The following is a 21,305-nucleotide window of genomic DNA, read 5'->3' on the forward strand; positions in this document are numbered from 1 at the left end:
ATTTGTTTCAGTATCTCATGATTGCCCTCAGAACAGAGAGAACTGGCCTCCCACCAGAGGGACCAATGTCAGGGTATTTCTGAGTACACTGGAAGTAGGAAGTAGCACCAGGAGTCCTGTGACATCCAGGAAAATGGCTTGTGTTTTTAATAAGTTTTTAGATTTGCTTTATAGAGAGCTATTTAAGTTCAGAGCCTTTGAGGGTGTCCCAGGCTCAAGTTTTCTACCAATGCTGCCTTTTGTTTCTTTCCTATCTCTTTCTTTAAATTTTCCATAGGAATTTAGTGCTTTTGCAAAGTCCCAGACTGATTTTCAGGCCCCAGAAGTCCTCTGTGTATCTGCCCCACACATAGAGCTATGTACATTAACCTTGACATTCTTAACTTTGAAACAGAATTCAAGTTTGACTATTCTTTAGCTTAAAGATCACTGGTTAATAAACTCTATCTAATCCTTACCTTCTTCTCAGTCTAAACATGTGGGGAAGTGAATGAGGGGATTTGTAGGAAGATGAAAATGCTGAAATTTCTCCATGTCTTTAAACTTTAGTTCCAGTGTAGTCATCCACCTGAATAATAACTGTCACATGGAAAGCTTAATTTTATTAGAATATTATATCTCACTAGTTATTTAGTGTTTTGTATCAAAAATAAGAGGGAAAAAAACTAAGACAAAGTAAGGTTTGACTATGAACTGGTAGGTGACATTTTTAGCTAACTGAGAGTGTGGTGGTGACCTGTTGCTCCTCTCTTCCATTCATGCGCTCTTGCAGGCCTTCGTCACGTGGAACACTCGTCCTCAACGTGAGAGATCTCTTCCCACTCAGTGAATTCACACCACTGAGAATTTCTTTTCTGGCACAATTTGAATCTCTAACAAATACCTCTCTTTCAAAACAAATATTATCTTAACTTAAAACAACATTTTGCGCAGTCATGTGGTGTGATTAGTGGGTCAATCTACCATGTGGGGCTTTGTGAAAACTAAGTATGACAGGCTGAAGAATTGTGTTACTTTGTTTTGTAAGAGATTTACTCTTGATTAAAAGTTAGTTTGGTAACTTAAGGACTTTTGTTTTCTTGAGTTGTTTATTTGTAGCAAATCTCCCTTTCTAGAGTATAATCAGTTTTGTAGCTGTAGAAACTTTTGAGACTATCTAATTTAAATATTTACTTAATTTTTAAAAATAGGAAACTGAGAGAGGTTAGATGAAGTGTCCAAATTCACGGACCTAGTATTTTCTTCTCTCTTTCTTTCTTGCCTGTGTGCTTCACTATTCTCTGCATCTCCTCTTCTATGTGAGTACTGAAGCCTGAAAGAATACTGCTTTATTTAGTTGGTAAGGACTTACCATTTCATAGAACTTACCATCCTCTCAATTTCTAGATCAGACGACTGCCCCAAAGGTAGTGGAGAAGACATTTTTAGTTGCATACCACCAATTGCTGCCAGGAAGACCTGGGCAAATGGCCAAAGCAGTCACCTTTTGTGTTGAAACTTTTCCTTCTGACTATCTTAATCCAATGTAACCTAGGCCCAAAGTGAAGTTACATTCCTGATACTACCTCTTGGTTTCCTTCTCCAGTTAGTACTATCAATCACTAGTAACGTTATATTCCAACTGAAAGAAGGCTAGGTTGTTATGAGGTAAATGACTAATGGTTGACTCTTCAGGACATTTTTTATTTTTTAAAAACACTGTAGGTTAAGTAAATGAATTTTTAATTTCTAGATTGTGTGGAAAAGGTACTTTTGGGAGGATAGGTCTTCCTGGTTCTCTTTGGATATTCTAGGCTGTTGCCCCACCAAAACCCAGTCAGTAGGAATAAGGGCAGTTTTCTGAAAAGCTGCAGACTCATCTCATGCTTGTTAGTGTTTCTTAGTAAAGAGGAAGTACATGTTTTCCCTAAGAAGCGTGATAGTGTATTAAGTTCTCCAAGTACATTTTAATAATGAAAATGTTAGCTAAGAGATTGCTTCCATGATTGAGTAACATTTGGACTTGTAAGATGTAGACCATTGGATAGAGTTTTCCTCTTTTTATTTCAGTCAGAACTCTGAATCTATTCCTTTTCTCCTCCAAAAGGAAACCCTGCAGCAGGTGAAAATTATCTCAATAAACAATCCACTTGTTTTCCTGAATGTGAAGAAGTTTCATACCGATCTAATAAATGTAATCCAAAAGGAAAATGCCAGCAACCAGTTACAGGATGATATCAGCAAGGTAGGATCAACTGTTTCATGATTACAGGGTCATGCTACAGGAAGCAGGTAACCTTATATCATGATACTAAAAATGTGTCATGTAAATATAATACATTATAAAAGTGTTTGGAGACCTCTCTCCTCAGCAAAACCTTATATTATATTTTACTTTTTATTTGGTTCTTGTAGTTAGCTTTTAGGTAATCACTCTCACTCATTATTTGTTCATTCATTTATTCATTCAGCATATATCTAATAGACATGTGTACTAGGTACTATAACCCTGAGAAGAATAAATAAGACAAATCACTTATCTTAAAGGACCTTTTTACCAGAAGAAAGAAGAGTCAGATCCAAATCTAAAAGAGATAGAATATGATAACTGATTTCAGAGAAGCATAGACTTTTGCTATCATTATGATAACATTATTATGAAATGCTAGCATTCTTTCTCTCTATAAGTCATCTCAATTAACAGAGATATTGAATCAAATGTGCATCAGGATGGTTTCACATAAATGAGCTATCTGTGATTGTTTGAATCCTTAAGCCCTCTACAATTTTAAGAGCACGGATTTTGGAGCTAAGCTGCCTGGGTTTGCCACTTATGAGCTGTGGGAACTTAACCTAGTAATTGAACCTTTTGTGATTCCGCTTCCTCATCTGTAATTGGGATGACAAAATGAGTTAATATATACAAAGCACTTACAATAGTGCCTGTCCTACTCAAACTGTAAAGTCTTAGCTAATATTATTAGTTTGATTGAGTACAAATAGTACCCTCTCCATGAAGCTTTGTTTGACTACTCCAGATCACAAAGCTGTCTTTCTCTTGTATCCTTGAACATATATTATCTCCCAGTCACTCAGGTACATAGGAGATCTTGACCCTCTCATTTCTGGTGTCTCAGGAGCTGTCCAGTACCACATTCCTATCCTTTGCAGCTTCATGCTTCTGCCTCTGGGCCTCATAGTGATCTGTACCACAGAGGCCCTAAATATAGGATCAGATATATAATTTGCTGGACACAATGCAAAATGAAAATGTGAGGTCCCTTGTTCCACAATTATTAAGAATTTCAAGATGGTGACAGCAGATGAGAAGTCTTTCTAAGCATGGAGCCCTACGGGACTGTACAGGTCACAAGCCGAGGAAGCTGACCCTGCTTATATATCTCCAGACCAGTCTTTTCCCCTCACTGTGTTCTTTAGGATGTCACTTTCACAGATTATTAGGAACCACCAACTGTGATTTTGGGTTGAGAAGAACTTCCTCTCAAGCCAAAGGCAGAGAGACGTTCCTAGTTGTTCAGTTTGGATACTAGGAATATTTCTTTCACAAAGCCATGCTGTACCTTGTGGCAACATTCAGCTGTATCATGAGATAGGTGGGTTCTTGTGACCAACTTAAGCTCATAACCATGATGCATAACAGTAATGTGGAAAAATTTGTCCAGAGTTCCAAATAACCTAATTAACCTACACAAGAAGTTTGTGGTCTTATTTTACCAAAATGTAAATTTACTCCTTGAAGTGGTATACTACTTTGTGGGCTTTATCATATCTAGTAGAGTACCTGACGTGAAGACTCTCATAACTATTTATTGATAGTCGATAGTGTTTTCCTTAGAACATTTTCCTGTAAGACTGAGGTTGTTCCAGTTTGTTTTCAGAAATGAAAATTGGCATGTGTTTATCTTGTAGCATGTCAAGTCAGCAGTAAACCTCATTAACACAGTCTTCTGTGAGGAGGCTCCACTTACAACATTTTATCTACCTGGGACTTCAGAAATTTGAGTCTAATAAACAAATAGAGTTCATTGGAGCTAGGTTATTGGTAGATAATCACACCCAAAGGGATTCTTTAATTCAGAACTCTATGATGGTGAGAAAGGATTTACTGAGATTGAGTTCCACTAGAATGAGAATGATGCAATATTGTGTGTATTTATGTACTGTGAGTTTTAAAGGATACACCAAGGATTCAGACGGTCATCTGGAAGGAAGCACGGCTGTCTGAGGCCCTGGGGATAACCCTTTATTCAATGATTAAATGGGTGGCCTTGAGTAGAGTGGAGGCTCCTTTGGGCGGCTCATATTATTCTTTTCACGCACTGTCTGTCTGGGATATCTGCTTCTTGTTTTAAGGCCTGTGCACTTGTTCCAAGTTCCGTTTTAGAGTAATGAGTCTGCATCAATTAATTTCTACTGCAGCTTTGTCTCCTTTTATCTGGCTGCACACAGTGGTCTACGGTTCTGTCTTAACTGGAGTGTTCTGCTGGGGCCTCGGTCTTCTCTTCTCCGGCAGCTGCATTTTCAACAGATGGTGGTGATGGAACGGCATTTAAAACACCCCAGCACAGGGAGAATCACATCCTATTCAAAACACAGACTAAAAAATGATTGCCTGTTTTGCCGTACTGTGGCGATAGACTTCCCATATATCACCATTGAATATCTCCCCGTATGCAGGAGCTTAGGAGGATCTCAGGGGGCTAGTGTTTGATGGATTTGTGCTTATTCTTGTACAGATACTCATGTAATAATATTAATCACTATTTTGTGGCCTCACTTTGCAAGAGAAGTTTCAGTCTGCTATTTAAAATTTTCTTTTGCTCAGAACATGTATTTTTTTAAGTAGACTTTGTTTTTTGGAACAGTTTTAGATTTACAAAAAAATTGAGAAGTTCATATAGAGAGTTTCTATATACCCTGCATCATACAGTTTCTGCTATTATTAACATTTTGCATTAGTGTGACGTATTTGCTACAATCAGTGAACCAATGTGGATACATTATCATTAACTAAAGTCCATGCTTTATTCAGATTTCCTTAGTTTTACCAAATGTCCTTTTTCTGTTCCAGGATTCCAACTGGTATATCTCGTTACATTTAATTGTCCTATTTCCTTAGATTCCTCTTTGCTGTGACAGTTTCCCAGACTTTCCTTTTTTCATGACCTGGACAGTTTTGAGTAGTAATGGTCAGGTATTTTATAGAATGCCCCTCTATTGGAGTTTATCTGGTGTTTTTCTCTTGGTAAGGCCAGGGATGTGGGTTTTTAGGAGGAAGACTATAGAGGTGCAGTGCTATGTTCATCATGTCATATCAAGGGTACATACTATCACCATGATTTATCACTGTTATTGTTAGCCTTGATCACCTGAGTGAGGTAGTGTTTGTCAGGTTTCTCCACTGTAAAGTTCCTCTATTTTTCACCTTTCCATGCTGTTGTCTTTGCAAGCGAGTCATTATGTGCAGTCCGCACTAAAAGAGTGTGGAGCTGTGCCCCACCTTCTTGAAGGTGGAGTATGTACATAAATTATTTGAAATTCTTTTGCACAGAGATTCAGACAAAGTGTTTTTAAAAGGAGAAGAAGGAAACGCGCATTCATTGACTTTCTCTTTCGGGGGCCAGCCTCCTTAATTAGGCTGTCTAATTTAGTTATCACCAGCCCCATCATGTAAGAGGCATTACCTGAGTGTTACACAGAGGAAAAATTGAGAGTTAGAAGTGTAACATAACCTGGTGATAGCTGTCAGAGCCATACTTAAAATAGATAAGCTGCACCACTGAGTATCTGAAGAGAAAACAGTTAGATGTTCTCTAGTCAGCCTCTAAGGTGAAAATTGATTCCACGGGAGAAAGAGTATGATGTAGCGGTTGGGAGCATGAGGTTCAGAATGGAAAGGCATGAGATCTGGGGTTAGCCCAGGTTCTTACTAGCTTTATGACTTTGGTCAAGTTATTTAACCTTTCCAATCTTCTGCTCCCTCATATGGAAAATGAGATTAATAACTTCGTAGGCTTGTTCTGAGGATTAAATAATTAGTGTAAAGTCCTTGATATATAGTAAGAAGTAAAAAGTATTGATTGCTATCATCATTAACAATAATAATAATAATACATTATTTGAGAAGTAGATTACATGTCATCTTGTTAAAGTCATCAATTACTGTCAATTTCAAGGAAGTTTAATTGTAGGATACAGAGTCATTTTCATTCTCCAGCATTTTCATAAATCAGGAATGTTTCTCAGGCATTTTTGTGGACCCACAGATGAACAGTTAACTTTTGTATAGTATGAAATATATGGTTAATGGCTCTCGCTCAGAAAATACTGTGTTAATGAGGTGAATTTCTGATTGGATATGCTACATGAAAAAATACATGCAAACATTTAGTTCCTGGTCAAAAATCAAAAAAACTTAGTCTTGTAGAAAATGTTCTAAAGAAGATAGTCTAACTTGATAACATAAATTATCTACCAAGCGAGTAAACACTTAGAACTAATGATCATTTTATTATTTCAATTTGTTGTATTTATCATTCTGAAAAAAAATCTAGTGAAAAATAATTATTGGAGGCTAGTTTTTTGTTATTCATGGAGAAAAGAATGATGTGCTTTTTTCAGAGACAGAAATGAATTTTTTAAATGTTATTCTTCTTTATATTTGTTTTCATTTCAGTGTGAACAAAACACATTGCTCAATTCTCTATCCAATGGCAACTGCAATGGTGAGTTAGCTTAAAAAACAAAAAATCTAAGTGTTCTGACTTGCACATAGACCAGAAAATGAAATCTTCTCTTCTTCTCCCCCTCTGCCTCCTTCCTCTCGCCTCCTCCCTCCTCTCTCCCCCTCATCTTCCTCTACCCTCCACAATCCCCCCCTTTTCCTCCCTCCTCCCACTTTCTCCTCCTCTGTCCTCCTCCTCCCTTCCCTGCTCTGTCCTTCTCCCCCCTCCTCCTCTCTAACTTTTTTCTTCCTCTTCTCCCCTTCTCCTCCTCACTTCCTTCTTCTCTTCTTCCTCCTCCTCCTCCTCCTACTCTTTCCTCCTGTTCTCTCTCCTTTAGAAGTAAATTTATGTAAAGATGTGTAGACCTACACAGGATGAAGGTGTAAAACTTTATTATGAGACATTATAAACACCTGAAGCACTTAAATAAATGGTATTTATAAATAAATGAAGGGAAATACAGTGTCCATTAATTAGAATACTCAGTATCAAAGAGATGTCAGTTCTTGAATTTATTTATAAATATAATCCCAATTAAAATTATAACAGCACATTTTAATGGCAATTGATAAGCTCATTCCAAATTTTGTATAGAAACTTAAATGGCCTAGAACAGGCAAGACTGAACAAGAGGGAGAGCATATTTTCTTAGTGATCAAGATGTTTTATAAATCTGTGATAATCAATGCAGTGTGGTATTGGTTCAGAGATAAATCAACAGATTAATAGGACAGAATAGAGAGCCCGGGGCGGGGGAGGGCAAAAAACTCACACATGTTGGTGTTTGATTTGTGACAAAAGTGGCACTGAGAGCAGTGAGGAAAGGACAATCTTGTTAATATACGATGATGAGACAATCATATATCCATAATGAATGAGATTAGACTACTCCACACCACACCCCCAAATCAGTACCGGGTGGGTTAAAGTCCTAAGAGTGGTAGACAAAATATAAATTTAGAAGGGAATATAGGACAATATATACAAGAAATGTAAAGCATTAATCATAAAGACAACGATCATTAAACTTCACTAGATTATTATTAATAACTTTTGTTTACCACAAGGCACCGCATAAAGCATGAAAAGATAAGGCCAGAGAGAAAGAAGATAGATGTAACATATGAAATGGAGAAAGGATTGCACTCCCCAACAAATCAAGGAGTGAAAAAGGCAGATGACCCAATAGAAAAATGGACAAAAGACATGAACAGGCATTTCACAAAAAGAGATATTTTCAAATTTACCAATAAACATATGAGAATATGCTTAACTTCACTGTTATTATTCATAATAATTATTGGGGAAATTTGAATTTAATCCACAATAAATAACACTGTGCATATAAAATTGGTAAAAAATTTAAGAACCTGATGATATCAAGGGTTGGTGGGAATATAGGGCAACAAGAAATCTCTTGTAATGCTAGTGAGAGTGTAAACTGTTACAAACACCTTGGAACACAGTTTGGCATATCATGTAAAGGTGAAGATGTACATTCCCTATGACCAGCAATTCCACTCCTAGTTATACATCCCAAAGAAATGAGAGCTTATGTGTATTACACAAACAAGATATTTACACAGTACTGTTTGTAACTATCCAGACCTGGAAACTGCTCATATTTCTAAAAAAACGTAGCAGGCATAAATAAACTATGATATATTTATACATTTGAGTTTTTATTTGATATGTTTATTACGTGGTATACTGACACAGTTATGAAAATGGGATGAGTCTGATAAACATAATGGGGCAAAAAAAATGGGAGACAAAAGAAAACATTGTAAAATTCAAATTCCATTTATGTAAACTTAAAAAACAGGAAAAACTGAATAATATTAATTTTTGCACTTCTAAAGACAATAAAAAAATGAATCTCTTAATATTTGTACCTGGAAACATATACAAGATTCTTCCTAGTAGCTTTATTTATAATTCCCCCAAACCTGGAAACAACTAAAATATGTATTAACAGTAAATAGAAAAAGAACATATGGAATGTTTATATAAGATGATAAAATACATATTATATCTATTATATCTATTATATTACTGTATATATCACAAATAGATATATAACATATAGAGTAGATCAGAATAAAATAAATATTATATAAATATATTAATCAATTGCATGACTCATCAACATGGATGCAGCTCAGGTGTTAGCTTCTCTAGTCTTTTCTGACTTCTTGTGGCAAATTTACTTTCTCCTGCCTTGTGCTTTCAAAGAACGCTTATCAAATGCTGGTATAGTACTTGTTTACTGGTAACTTCTTCAATATCTTTCTCTCCTACTAATCTGGAAACTTTTTAAGGGCCTTCTCACCTCTGCGTCACTAGACCAGGCCCACTTTGCACAGAACAGTAGCTGATGGGCACTGTCACATTTGCTGTGTCCTTGTGAAACCTTTGGCACCCAGAAGCCCTTTAATAGTAGTCAGAACTGGTTGACCAGAATATTACTTCCGGCATCCTCCTCCTCTTCCTTCTTCTGACACTCCAAAGTGTCCTGGGTCCTCCCATCTCTCCCTCTTGTTCAGGAACACCATCCTGCTCTCATCTCCCTATGCTTTAAACACTAAGATTACGTTTACTGCTCGTGTTCTTTATTTCCTTTCTCAATTTAATTACCAAAACCTATAACTCTTGGTTTTATTACTTTAATGTTTTCACTTCTGTGACTCTGATTCTGTCCTTAACCATGTTCAAAATGAATTAGTGCAACTTTCTTATTGGTGTTGGGTTTTTTTCTGCTGTAAGACATTCTTGGTTTTATTTCATGGATAGAAAATACTCAGTTTCCTGTGCTCACATCAGAAAGAACTAATAGATCAAGGTACTTCCTCCTATGAGCCAAAGTAGCCTGAGAATCTTCTCAACATGGGGCTGCAGAAGCTACTGCACATGGTTAGAGTTGACACGCAAGTTGAGATGTAATGGCCATCATGGCTCTATTCTATTCTGTGATGGAATGACAGATTAATCTTAAATCACCTTTGCTTTAACATCCCTCTTATGCTTAAAAAATTATAATGGTTCCTGTCTGAGGATCAAGTACCCAACTCCTCAACAGGGCACGTAAAACCCTTCCTTATCTTCTCAAACTGATTGCTCTTTTACTACACGTTACACAAGTCCTCCATCCAAGTCAGATAGATCAATTCAGGGCCCCTATGTCTAATTTAATCTTCCCTGGCTCAGCCTTTATTTGGATTCTCCTGAATAGAACCATTTCCCTTCTCTGCCAATCCAAATCTTAGACTTTGTTCAAGGTTTAATAGAGAAGTAAAATAAATTGAAGGGACACACTCCTTGGCAATCCCTTTAGGTAGAAAGAGAAGTCAACCAGACCCATACAGGGGAATATATAGTTAAGTGCAGCCTGGAATTCAATATCTCCAGCTGTAAAATGGAGCTCATTGTGATAGTAAAACAGAGAGGATACCACATGCTTCACTCAATCACATATTGCCTTATATGGTTATAGAGTATAGATTTATTTGTGCATATTTTTCTTCTAACTAGATTTTTAAGGCAAAGAATGCATTTTAAATTTCCATTGCATTATCCTTCATTCTCCAATGAACATTTGGTCAATGAATGAAAATTATAATGATAAATGATATTTGTATAGCAGTTCACAGTTTTCAAAGGACGTTATTCTTCTCAATAACTCTGAAATAGGTAATAGGTAAGTACTATACTTTCATTTTCAAATAGATAATAGGATACTCTTCATTTCACTGGTGAAGAAGTTGAGGCTCATAGGGGCGAACTAACTTGCTCTGGATCATACAGTTTGTTAGAGAGAACTTGAGTCCCTCTTGAAGGCAGGCACGCATACAGGAAAGGGTGCTTAAAACTGGGATTTGGAAGTACTGATCTCAATGCAGTCTGCAGGAACACAAGCAAGAAGGGTGGGGTGGTGCTAATCCAAGAAAAGGAGGTGACAGCACCATCTTCCTCTGCTTTGGTCACAGGGTTATGAAAATGGAGAGAGAGGATGGACTTAAAAGAGATTTCAGCGTGTAATGAAAACAGCTGACACTGTTTGGGTGTTGGGGGAAGAGGGGAGGGCAATACAAATGATTCTGAAGCTTTGAAACTCTCCAATAGGATTAGTCGGGAACCCAGGAGCGTACCTAAAAAGAAAAGATGCGTTTATTTTGAAGGAGGGTGAATTTAAGATACTGGGAGGTTGTCCAGGAGACATCCAGTGGGTGTTTGGGAGCACCGAATAGATCTGGAAGTAACTAAAACAAAGGGAACCAGTAACTAAGCAAAGGAATGGGAAAGAGGGAAGAGAATGAAAAATACCCCCTCCCCAACAATCTACAGACAACAGACCACAGATTTGTAGTTGAGTACATGATTGAATAATCAAAATACATGAAACAAGCTATGTAAATAATAAAATGGAAGTCATATTTCTCTGAGTGAAAACAAAAATTGCTCAAATGTGGAGAAATCTGCCTTTAACCTTGTTAGCACGCTGTGTCCCAAAACACTTTAGTCACGTTATGCCATTACTGAGAGGCACTCTGCCAATGTTTCTCTTACATTATGGTTCTCCAGGTCCACCTCCACCACCTTCTCGCTTGCTTACTTCTAGTCATCCTCCAGGCGTCAGCTCCCAAGTCCCATTTACCTTTCATTCTGGCATGAATTAATTCATGTCTTTGTTCACTCAGCAAATATTTCTTATACTTACTGAACATCTACTAAATCCTGGGCACAATGACAGGTGCTGCATATTCAAGGATGAAGAAAGCAGGCATGATTTCTGCCATCATAGATCCTGAGGTCTAAAATAAGCTCCATGCCCTCACCACCACCCTCCAACCCCCAAACCTGCAGTCCAGATATATTGGCTTCCTATTGCTACTGTAACTAATTGCCACAAATTTGGTGGCTTAAAACAACACAAATTTATTATTTTACAGTTTTAGAGGACAGATGCTGAAATGAATTTTACAGGAGAAAAATCAATGTTTTGGTAGAGCTGTATTTTTTCTGGAGGCTCTAAAGGAGAATCCATTTATTTCCTTGCCCTTTTCAATGTCTAGAGGCCACCCGCATTCCTTGGCTCATGGCCCCTTCCTCCATCTTCAAACCAGTAGTGTGGCATTTTCAAATCACTCTCTGACCTCTTCTTCCATCACCACATCTCTTTCTCTGACTTGAACCCTCCCACCTTCCTCTCATAAGGAACCTTGTGATTACATTGGACCCCTCCGGATAATCCAGGATAACCTCCCCATCGCAAGGTCTTTAATTTAATCAATCCACAAAGTCTCTTTTGGCATGTAAGGCAGTATATTCATAGGTTCTGGAGATTAAGGTGTGGACATCTTTGGGGGCCGATTATTCTGTCAACCACACCAGGTCACTTCCGTACCTCCATAGCGCTTTCTGCGTAATTTTTCCAGCCTTCATAATACTTCAAATTACTTGTTCAACTGACTAATTTCCCAGTTTCGTTGTGAGTCTGTTGGGGGGACCATCCCCTCTCTTGTTCACCATTCTGCTTGCTGTTCTTAGGACAGTGCTTAGAGTGAGCGCCCAATACATCTGTATTAACTCACTGCTTGAGTGAATATGAATGAATGAATGAATGAATGAATGAGATGCTCAATAGTGTGTGCACATGTTTTCCAAAGATAGTATTGTGGTTTGTCCTAAATATTTCTTATTTCCTTGTTTTCTTGGGAAATTAGAGATGTAAACCTGCTTCTGAATAGTTAATTGATATCAACAGAAAATGCCTTCTTTTAAAAAATTATGAGTGACTCACAGACTATCAAGAACCTTTTGAAGTATATGAAAAGCACTCCTAAATTATGCAACTTTGAATTCTTTTTAATTAAAGGAGTTAATGAATATTCTACAGGAAAGAGCTGCCTTCCACAGTCTGGAGTTAATTGCCCACCCACACCTGATGGTTAATTTCTTTCTGAAATGTTGTTTTTTGTAGATAAAGCCCATCATTTACCACATCCCACTGGGTATAGATTAGTTGTCTCCTTTGCATATGCTCCAAGCTTACCTCTTTTTGCTTTTTTGCTTTTTGCTTAAGGCAGGATATTAGCTCTGTATTCACTTGACTCCTTTCTATGAAGATGTGATTTTTATTGCTCTGGTTGATTTACTTAGAAGCTTAGAACACAAGGTTATAGCCATAAAATCAGTACAGGGACAGAACTGAGAGGATACTGGATAAAAGAAAACTTCAGTTATTTTGGGGAAGATTTCAGAAATGTCTGTTGTATTTAAATTTTTATTTGAATGAATTGGTAAGTTTACCATTAAGGATGTCTTTTTTATTTATAAAAGACATCGTGAATTGCTTCTATTAAAATAGCTTACTTAAGTTGTTATCCACAACTACAAGACCAAATTTTTCTGTTTTGGTTTTTTAAATTTTGTTTTGTTTTGGATAATCTGAAAATAAGCACATATTTTGATTAAAGGAACAGGAAAGAGGAAACTCTGATGTAAATATGAAGGACAAAGCAAGCACACTTGGAAACAATGGAAAGGGGATTTTTGTATCACTTCTGATAAAACCCAAACATTTTCATAGTTACAAATCTATCACCACTTAAATTATGAAATAATTACAAGACAATATGGAGAATGGCAAGTATAATTTATAAGTGAAATAAATGTGATAGGATAGAAAAGAAAAAAAAAAACTTGTTTCTTAAAGAATTTTCTGTGCCTTTTTACCACCATTTTCTAGTTATTTAGATCCAGTGATCAATCTCTCTAAATAATGTATCCATAGATTAAGTTCAGATTGACAAATAAGTTTCTTATGAACTAGTAGTGGCTCCCTGAAGCACTGCGTTGATAAAAATTCTAAGGTTTTCTTTGACCTGAGTGGAAAAAAGCACCACGATTGATTAGCCATGTGTGTCTGGCTAAGGAATGGGGGTGATAGAACTCATGCTGTATAGTTTAGTTACAGATAATAACTTATGTAGCTTCTTTCAGGAAAAGCAAAGCACTGACATTTTCTAAATAAAACAATTGCTAATATTTTGTCAGAGTACAGTTTCCTTTTACCAAGCCTCTCATGTAGATATTACCAGTGACAATTATGTTTTCTAGTAAATAAAGAATAGACATAAAGATCTCAGAAAAATACATAATTTCTTTAACTTTTAATTTTGGGGGATTAAATATTAATATTAAGTTTTTCTACATAAATTTTTGGACAAAGAATTTTAGATTGTAGCTTATTTTGAAATATGTACTATATTATAAAAGGCATATGTCATTTGTAAGAACAGCTCTGTATAAGCATATGGAAAAAAAGGACTTTACTAATTTAGATATCAAATTGTATCATCACTGTCATTTTAAGATCCTTGCTAAAGATGTCAGTGGTTTAAGTCATTTATTTAATCAAAGCCATTGGATTTTTTTTTTAATTACTGGTTGATTATTTTCTTTATATTTAACAAGAATATTCACCTTTAAGTAGTGATGTGCTGGTAAATCTCTAACACACAACTCAGAGTAGAGAATATGGCATGGAGTGGTAGAGAAGCACTGATTTGTAGCATTTATCCATTTCCATGGTGTAAATATTTCTACTGTGACTGATTCCAAGATGTCAAAAGAGCTGGCAGAGCTGGCTCTAACCCGCTACCTCCTTTAAAGAAATCAGATAAATTTTATTTTCTGAAACAGATATATTCAAAAGTATCCATATAGGAACCATTCAAATATTGAACTCCATGGTACATTGCAAACATAAGTCTTACTAAAACTTTTTATATCTAACTTTGTAAGAAAATACCTAATCCATTATATATATATTTCATATATATATCATATGAATTATTGAACTTTTCTAAGAAAGCTTTATCTGATATTTAATTGTTAGAGATTTTTGTACTCTGAAAATTCAATAAAATGTTTCCAATTGGATGAAAATATACTTATAAATCATAAAATATATGTAAGGAAATACATGTCACAGATTAAATAATGAGCCAAAGGTCTTAGCAACTCTTTTAATGTTAATCTAGTAATTCTGTCTCGATAACTCTAAGCAAAGTAGAACAAAAGTGTCTATAAACTAATTAATATACTGCCAACCTGTGTGTGTGTGTATTTATGAGACTAGGCAATAGAAGGAATAAATACCAATCAACATTCCACTGTTTATCTTTGCTTAGAATACATATTTTTCTTTTTCCTGTGATCTTAATCCCCTCCTATCTCTGAGAATGAGCAGGGGCACATTATATCCAAGGATATAAATAGTAGCCCTTGCATAGTAGAGGTAGGTTCTGTGTTTAATTAGGCAAATAGTGAATGATAATGATTACTACTGAGTAGTCAGTGGATGAGCTACGTTGTGGTGATTTTCCATTTTGTTTGAGGTTCTAATTTACCATTTTAGGCCAATGGTAGCATAGCCTGAATCTGTACTTACTGCTTAGCCCTGCTTCCCATGGGAGAAACAAGGAAAGAGAAGGCACTACTGGAGTACCTGGCATGCTGCAGATCCTCGATAAGTTTTGGTTGAATGGGAGCAAGAGGAGTTTGAGATCTCAAATTATCATTAGTGTTCAATTAAAGCCATCCATATGATTGGAATGCTTACATTTCCATATCATTTCTACTTTTTGGAATTGTATATATCCTTCAAGATTTTTGCATGAAGACTTCCCTGATCACTCCAAAAGACTTGTCCTTAAAAATTCCCATTCTTTTTCGGTTTTAATCATATGTTATTTATGTAACAATCCTATCCTTAGCACTCAAGGATAAGCTCCTAGAAGAAAAGAATAGGATCTTACTCACATTTGTATCATTCGCTACATTTCAAAAAATTTCTTGAGTACAATACATGCTCTATAGTTATCATTTCAATTAATAAATATGAGTATAGATGTAAAGGTGAAACTTGGAAACAAATCCTATACCTGAATACTACTTTTCAAATACATTAAAAATTACTTTGTAGCATTTCTTCTTTTCCTAACAGTTACTGCTATATATAAATGTTCAGTATTGATTCTGTATTTTCTGCTCACCTGTTTTTACCTCTATGTAGCAGTTTTTAAAAAATACACAATTTCCCTTGTACTTCCCTTCAACGCTAATTGAGAAACAACCATATTCCCACTTTTCTGCAGCCACTCTAGGGGAAAACCATGGGCATTTTAAATGGCAAATCTATTCCAATTAAGAATTTGTTTTTTCAGAGAATTTCATAATAATTAATGAATTGGAGTTTATTTGATAGACTTTGCCTTGTAATGGTGCGGGAATCTTAGCCTATGTGGTCTGTTCTGAGAGCCACATCACTCTTTAGAGGGACTTTGAGTGTGGCCTGTCACTGGTAGAAATATGTCATTTCACATGAGGAAACTGTGGCACTGTGGACATCGGTGAAAAAGAGGTCGTGAACTCCTAAGTAAAAAAAAAAAAATTTTTTTTCCCATCAAATGCATTCAAGGAAATTCAGGAAAACTCAATTTCCAATTCAAGGAAAACTCAGACACTTTTGGAATTTTTTCCTCCTTTTTTTTGAGTAAATACTAAGTCAACAACGCATGTACCCCCTTTCTTATTCAGAGGCAGATTTACCATGAACCAAATGAAGCTTAATTTTTAGGGCCTCTCACATAGACCCCTTCCAACACGAAGGGACAAGCTCCAGCAAGGAATCTTTTCCTTCAAGCGTGACTCCAAAACTATATGAGCTTCAGGCATGACAACACGGGGCTCTACCTCTGGGCACACCCTTGAAGGAAACTGATATTGTGGAGAGAAGTCCATTGAGAAGGTCTAGAGGCCTCGATTCTAGTCTGTGTTTGGTGCTAATTTGCCAGGTATCCTTTCAAAATCTTCTGTACTTGCTGAGCTTCCGTTTGTCTCTCTGTGAAATGATACTGGTAATTAACCTATCTATCTCATCTTCCTCTCTGACTTATGTAATAATTATCTGAAATAACATTTGAATAATCAAAAATCAAAGAGTTCAGAAATAATTGGTAATTAACTGAAAAGTATAAAAATTAAAAATTGTATGAAGTTAATCTTACTAAACATGAGGCCGCTGTTATCTTCCCACCATTCAACAAAATCAGCAGCGGAAATCTCTAAGAATTCTCCCTAACTCATGTCTGTTCCTTCTACAGAAGAAGCTTCACAGCCCTGCCCGAATGGGAAGTGTTCTTTAATCCTGGATTGCAGTGGATTGACCTTTTTTGACTATTCTGGAGTCTCCATGCTTGTTGAGGTATTTAACACAGCTTGCGTTTGGATTGATTCCTTCCCTTCTCTTCAGGAACGGGGTTTCCACCGGCCACTCTCTCAGCTCTGCGGTCTTGACCCTGCTTGTTTCAGTACCTATCTCACCCATTCTCTCCACAGGACATAGTATGCCTCCCACGACTGTAGATTTCTTTTCAGGAGATCGCATCGAGCTTCTAAGTGTGTGTATGTATGGGGGCCAGGGGTGGGGGTATTCACATAGGGTAGTAGAAAGAATGGAATATGGACTTGAGATATAGTAGGCATAGCACATTCTGGGCAGTCAGCTTACAGACTTCTAGAAAGGAGAAACGTCCCCTCCATGAGCAAGTGGCCTTGGTGATGGCAGGATATTCTTTCTCACATCCTGGCTGGGTACAGTTTGACCTGATACCATTCCTGTCTAAAATAGTGCCCAGTGCAGGGGCTTTTCTCCATTCTCTCCAAGGATGGTGCTTATTGCTCTACCCCATGGTCTCCATGGAGTCTAGATCCTGGGGTGTAAAAAATAAAACAGAGTTTTATTTCTTTAAGACTGACATAAGTCACAAGTCCCCATTTCCATGGATGGAAGAACACCTAGTTTTGCCAATTCAAGGAAAACTCAGACACTTTTGGAATTTTTTCCTCCCTTTTTTTTTTTTTTTGAGTAAATACTAAGTCAACAATGCATGTACCCCCTTTCTTATTTCCATGTTTTCTCCCCTCAATATCCCAAGTATGGGGGGAGGGTCTTGAGGATTGGACAATGTCTGTTCTTCAACTGTACTCAATCCTCCACCAGCTTCTGTGTCTGAGCTCAGCTCACCTTGGCTTTGGGTGTTTGCTCCCCAGGGGTCCTCTTACCCTGGCCTCATGCAGTCTCCCTCTATGTGTGGCTTTGTCTTCAGCCAAAAACTCAATCAGAACCTGTGAAAATTTCTGAAGCTCTTTCTCTGCATGTGTCTCTCCTTTCTATTACTCTCTGCCACAAATTTCACCCAGTCAATCCTTCGTGAACTCTAGTTCTGTCATTGAAGCCGCTGTGCTTTGCTTGGGTCCCACCTCATCACACCGGGGGGCCCAGAAACTGCTTTGCAGCAGAAAGCTGAGATGGTCAGAGTGCTGACCTCGTTCATTCTGTCGACGCAAAATAACCGACGACCATTCTACAGATAAGAGAAATAAGGGGAGTTTACCTGAGCCAGAGCGGGGATTCTAACCCGGGAAGGGCTTAGAAAGTGTCCCGGAGAAGCATGGTTTTCAGTACAGTCTTACATCTTTTTAGAACAAAGAACATGCATTAAACACACCCAGGATACATTTTTATCAAGATTTCAAAGAGGTATTCAATTACAAATTAGCAGGTCAACAACGTGACTGTGATGCCAGGGAAGGGACTGATCTGGGTGTTACCAGTAGGGGTAGGAGGGGAAGTGTGCATTCTTATCTTAAGAGAGTGCATTCTTTACTTTAATGGTTAAGCAGATGTACAACGTATGTTTGATAGGCCATAGTCAGGCTTTTTAGTTCAAGCCAATCAGTTTTGAACCTGACGAGTTATCCCATATACCTCAGTATGTGAGAATCTCTTGTCAGTTCTCTTGCTCTAGGGGACCCAGTCCTGTGCTGCCTGTTCTCATTGTCTGAAAACAGTTGTTTGTATATTTTTGTCTGGTTGTAGGTTGTCTACTTATTTATGGAGGATGGGATAGTCTTGTATTAGTTATTCATCGTGTCTAGAAGTCAAAATCAGACTTTGACTTTTAAAAAGTTAAGATCAGTAGTCTTTAAATTGTCTCACATTGTGGATTTTGATTGTTTTCTTGTGGTGTATAACTGTGTCTCTATTCATTTACATTTTAACTTTGAAATGTCCAACCTTTCACGGTAAAGGGAGTACAAAGGTCGGCTTTAGCGGGGCTTTCCTGTGGGGGTGAGGGAGGAGGGTACGGAGACGAAGCCACTCAGCGTGTGGCGGGCCACCTTCCGAAGAGCACTCTTCAGTGACACCAGCTGTGAGGCGTTGGGAAATCATCTAACCTGGTGGGATCTCAGTTTATTCATGTTGTAAAAATGAGGGGGTGATTTTGTTTCAGAATTAGCAGGTATTCAGAAAAAAATTTATGCAAAACAACTGAATTTTAAATATCGTAGGCCTTAAATTTAGTGGTTGTTTTTGGTAAGTCATCCTTTTCCCTGTGTAATATGATTTTATTTTCTTGTTCACTATAAAAACTTTCACAATGTGGCATAGGGTTCAACCTACATACTCTGCTTGCATCTAAATCTGGACTGTTAACAGATAAACCCTGTTCACTGGAGAGCTTCTTGTGTTCAGCATTTCTATTTACTCTGTGTTTCCAAGGTCTGGAAGAGTGTTCTTAAACTTGGTGCATAAGGATCATCTGGGGTGCTCATTTAAAATGCAGTCTTGGGGCCAGGCTGGTGGCATAGTGGTTAAATTTGCGAACTCCACTTCTGCAGCCTGGGGTTCGCGGGTTCAATCCCAGGTGCAGACCTACACATCACTTGTTAAGCCATGCTTCGGCAGGATTCTCACATAAAATAGAGGAAGATTGGGACAGGTGTTAGCTCAGGGCCCACCTTCCTCAGCAAAAAGAGGAGGATTGGCAACAGATGTTAGCTCAGGGCTAATCTTCCTCACCAAAAAAAAATAAATAAATAAAAATAAAATAAAATAAAATGCAGTCTTATGGGTCCCGGTACTGGCCCAGGAATCTTCCTATTAAACAACCATAGGTGATTCTGAAGAATGCAGTCCGAGGATCATATTTTGAGGAACACTAGATTAGGATTGTCCTTTTATTGGGAAAAGCCAGTATGTATATTTTTTGTTTAATTGTATCTTAAATTTATTTCTGAATATGCTCTAATATTTATTAGCTGCTGTCTCTAGATATTGCAGATCAGGACTTAGAGTTAGTAAAAGAGGAGAAAATTGTTAACTTTTCCCAGAGTTTAGGATCTAAGGTTGAAAATTCAAAGGAATCCAAATAATCCAGGTACTGGGCATGTTGAGAAAGAGCTTTTTCTCATTCATCTTAATGGTTTTAAAATACTACACAATAGAAGGATAAAATAAATCAACCGATTTATTTTTAAATTGGCAGAGAATGACATTTGCCCTTGGCCTGGTGTTTTTCATCTGTATATACAAAACCAGCCGTTTTGTGTCAGTTTTCCTTTTTAATTTCTTTATTACTATTTGGTTTATTTCATCATGGTTACAGTAAATTATGATGTATGTTAAGAACATAGGCTTTAAGGATAGGTAACCCTGGGTCCAAATATTAGCCATAAAGTCTAGTTCTATGATCTGGGCTTAAGTATTTGTTTGCTTTTTCTATAAACTGAGAGTAAAAATACCCACTTCATCAAGTTGTTGTGAAGCTTAGAAGTGACATATTGCATATAAAGCACATGAAGTGTCTAGAAATTAGTAAGTACTCAATAAAGCTAGCTTCTGTTATTTGTTCTTATTTTGCAAAAGTCATTTCTTAAAACGCAGATAATATCATTGCAACTGATACTATTTCTTAGTTCCAGCCACCCTGAAAGAGGTTCCAGAATAAAGACCCACGGAGTCTCTTCAGCCATGCATGTCTTCCTGCTTTCTAATAACACTCTCTGGATTATTTTCTTAATCACTTTAGTATGAGACATTCTCCTAGGAGTTATAGGTTGAAGGAAATGGAGTGACTTCTGTTTATTCTTCTACTTAGGACACTGGAAAGGTCAGTGAACTGGAGATTATGTTTATCAGCATCAACAAACCACCTGTAGCAATGTGTTTGTGCTTCACTGAGCTTAAGAAAAAGTCAAACACTAAAAGGTCACCTTGAAATAATCGTAACTTACAAGAAAGGAGCCATTTATTCAATGGCAAAGTCTCAGTCCATGTATTATTTGTTGGTTTGCTTGTTTGTTTATGCTCAAAGTGATACCTCGCCTATTATTCCACAAGTCTTCTAACATGGAGAGAATTGCTTACTGCTGGAAGAATATAAGGGAAATTTTTGGATATATCATGCATCCTCTTAGAATGTGTTGTAAATGCTGCTTTCTACATTATATGTGTAATATACATCACTATTGTATAACCAAATCCATTCTACTGTCACTAAAACTTCCAGATTTACTTTCACTGAGGTTCATGGTCTGACTTTGGTCTGGGTGAATTTAAGATCAGGGCCTTCAATAAGTTGTTCCCACTTGAGCTTTTCTAGGACTTAAACAAGGCAAGACCCTAAAGTATGCCAAGCAAATTAGTTAGGATCTCTCATCTTGATGGAC

The 21,305-nt window shown here is 37.1% G+C and overlaps 1 protein-coding gene across 4 annotated transcripts in view; it reads left to right on the plus strand.

The window, feature by feature from the left end:
• The window catches only part of SLC26A7 (solute carrier family 26 member 7), a 255,412-nt gene that overhangs the window by 229,293 nt on the left and 4,814 nt on the right, over positions 1-21,305 (plus strand). For all 4 annotated transcript variants that reach the window (XM_058564573.1, XM_058564571.1, XM_058564575.1 and 1 more), the window contains 3 exons: positions 2,087-2,224; positions 6,677-6,725; positions 16,895-16,995. In XM_058564573.1, coding sequence (XP_058420556.1) covers positions 2,087-2,224; positions 6,677-6,725; positions 16,895-16,995 — 288 coding nt within the window. The remainder of the gene's footprint in view (positions 1-2,086; positions 2,225-6,676; positions 6,726-16,894; positions 16,996-21,305) is intronic.

Source organism: Diceros bicornis, chromosome 21 (genome assembly GCF_020826845.1).
Source record: "Diceros bicornis minor isolate mBicDic1 chromosome 21, mDicBic1.mat.cur, whole genome shotgun sequence".
In the NCBI taxonomy this organism is placed as follows: domain Eukaryota; kingdom Metazoa; phylum Chordata; class Mammalia; order Perissodactyla; family Rhinocerotidae; genus Diceros; species Diceros bicornis.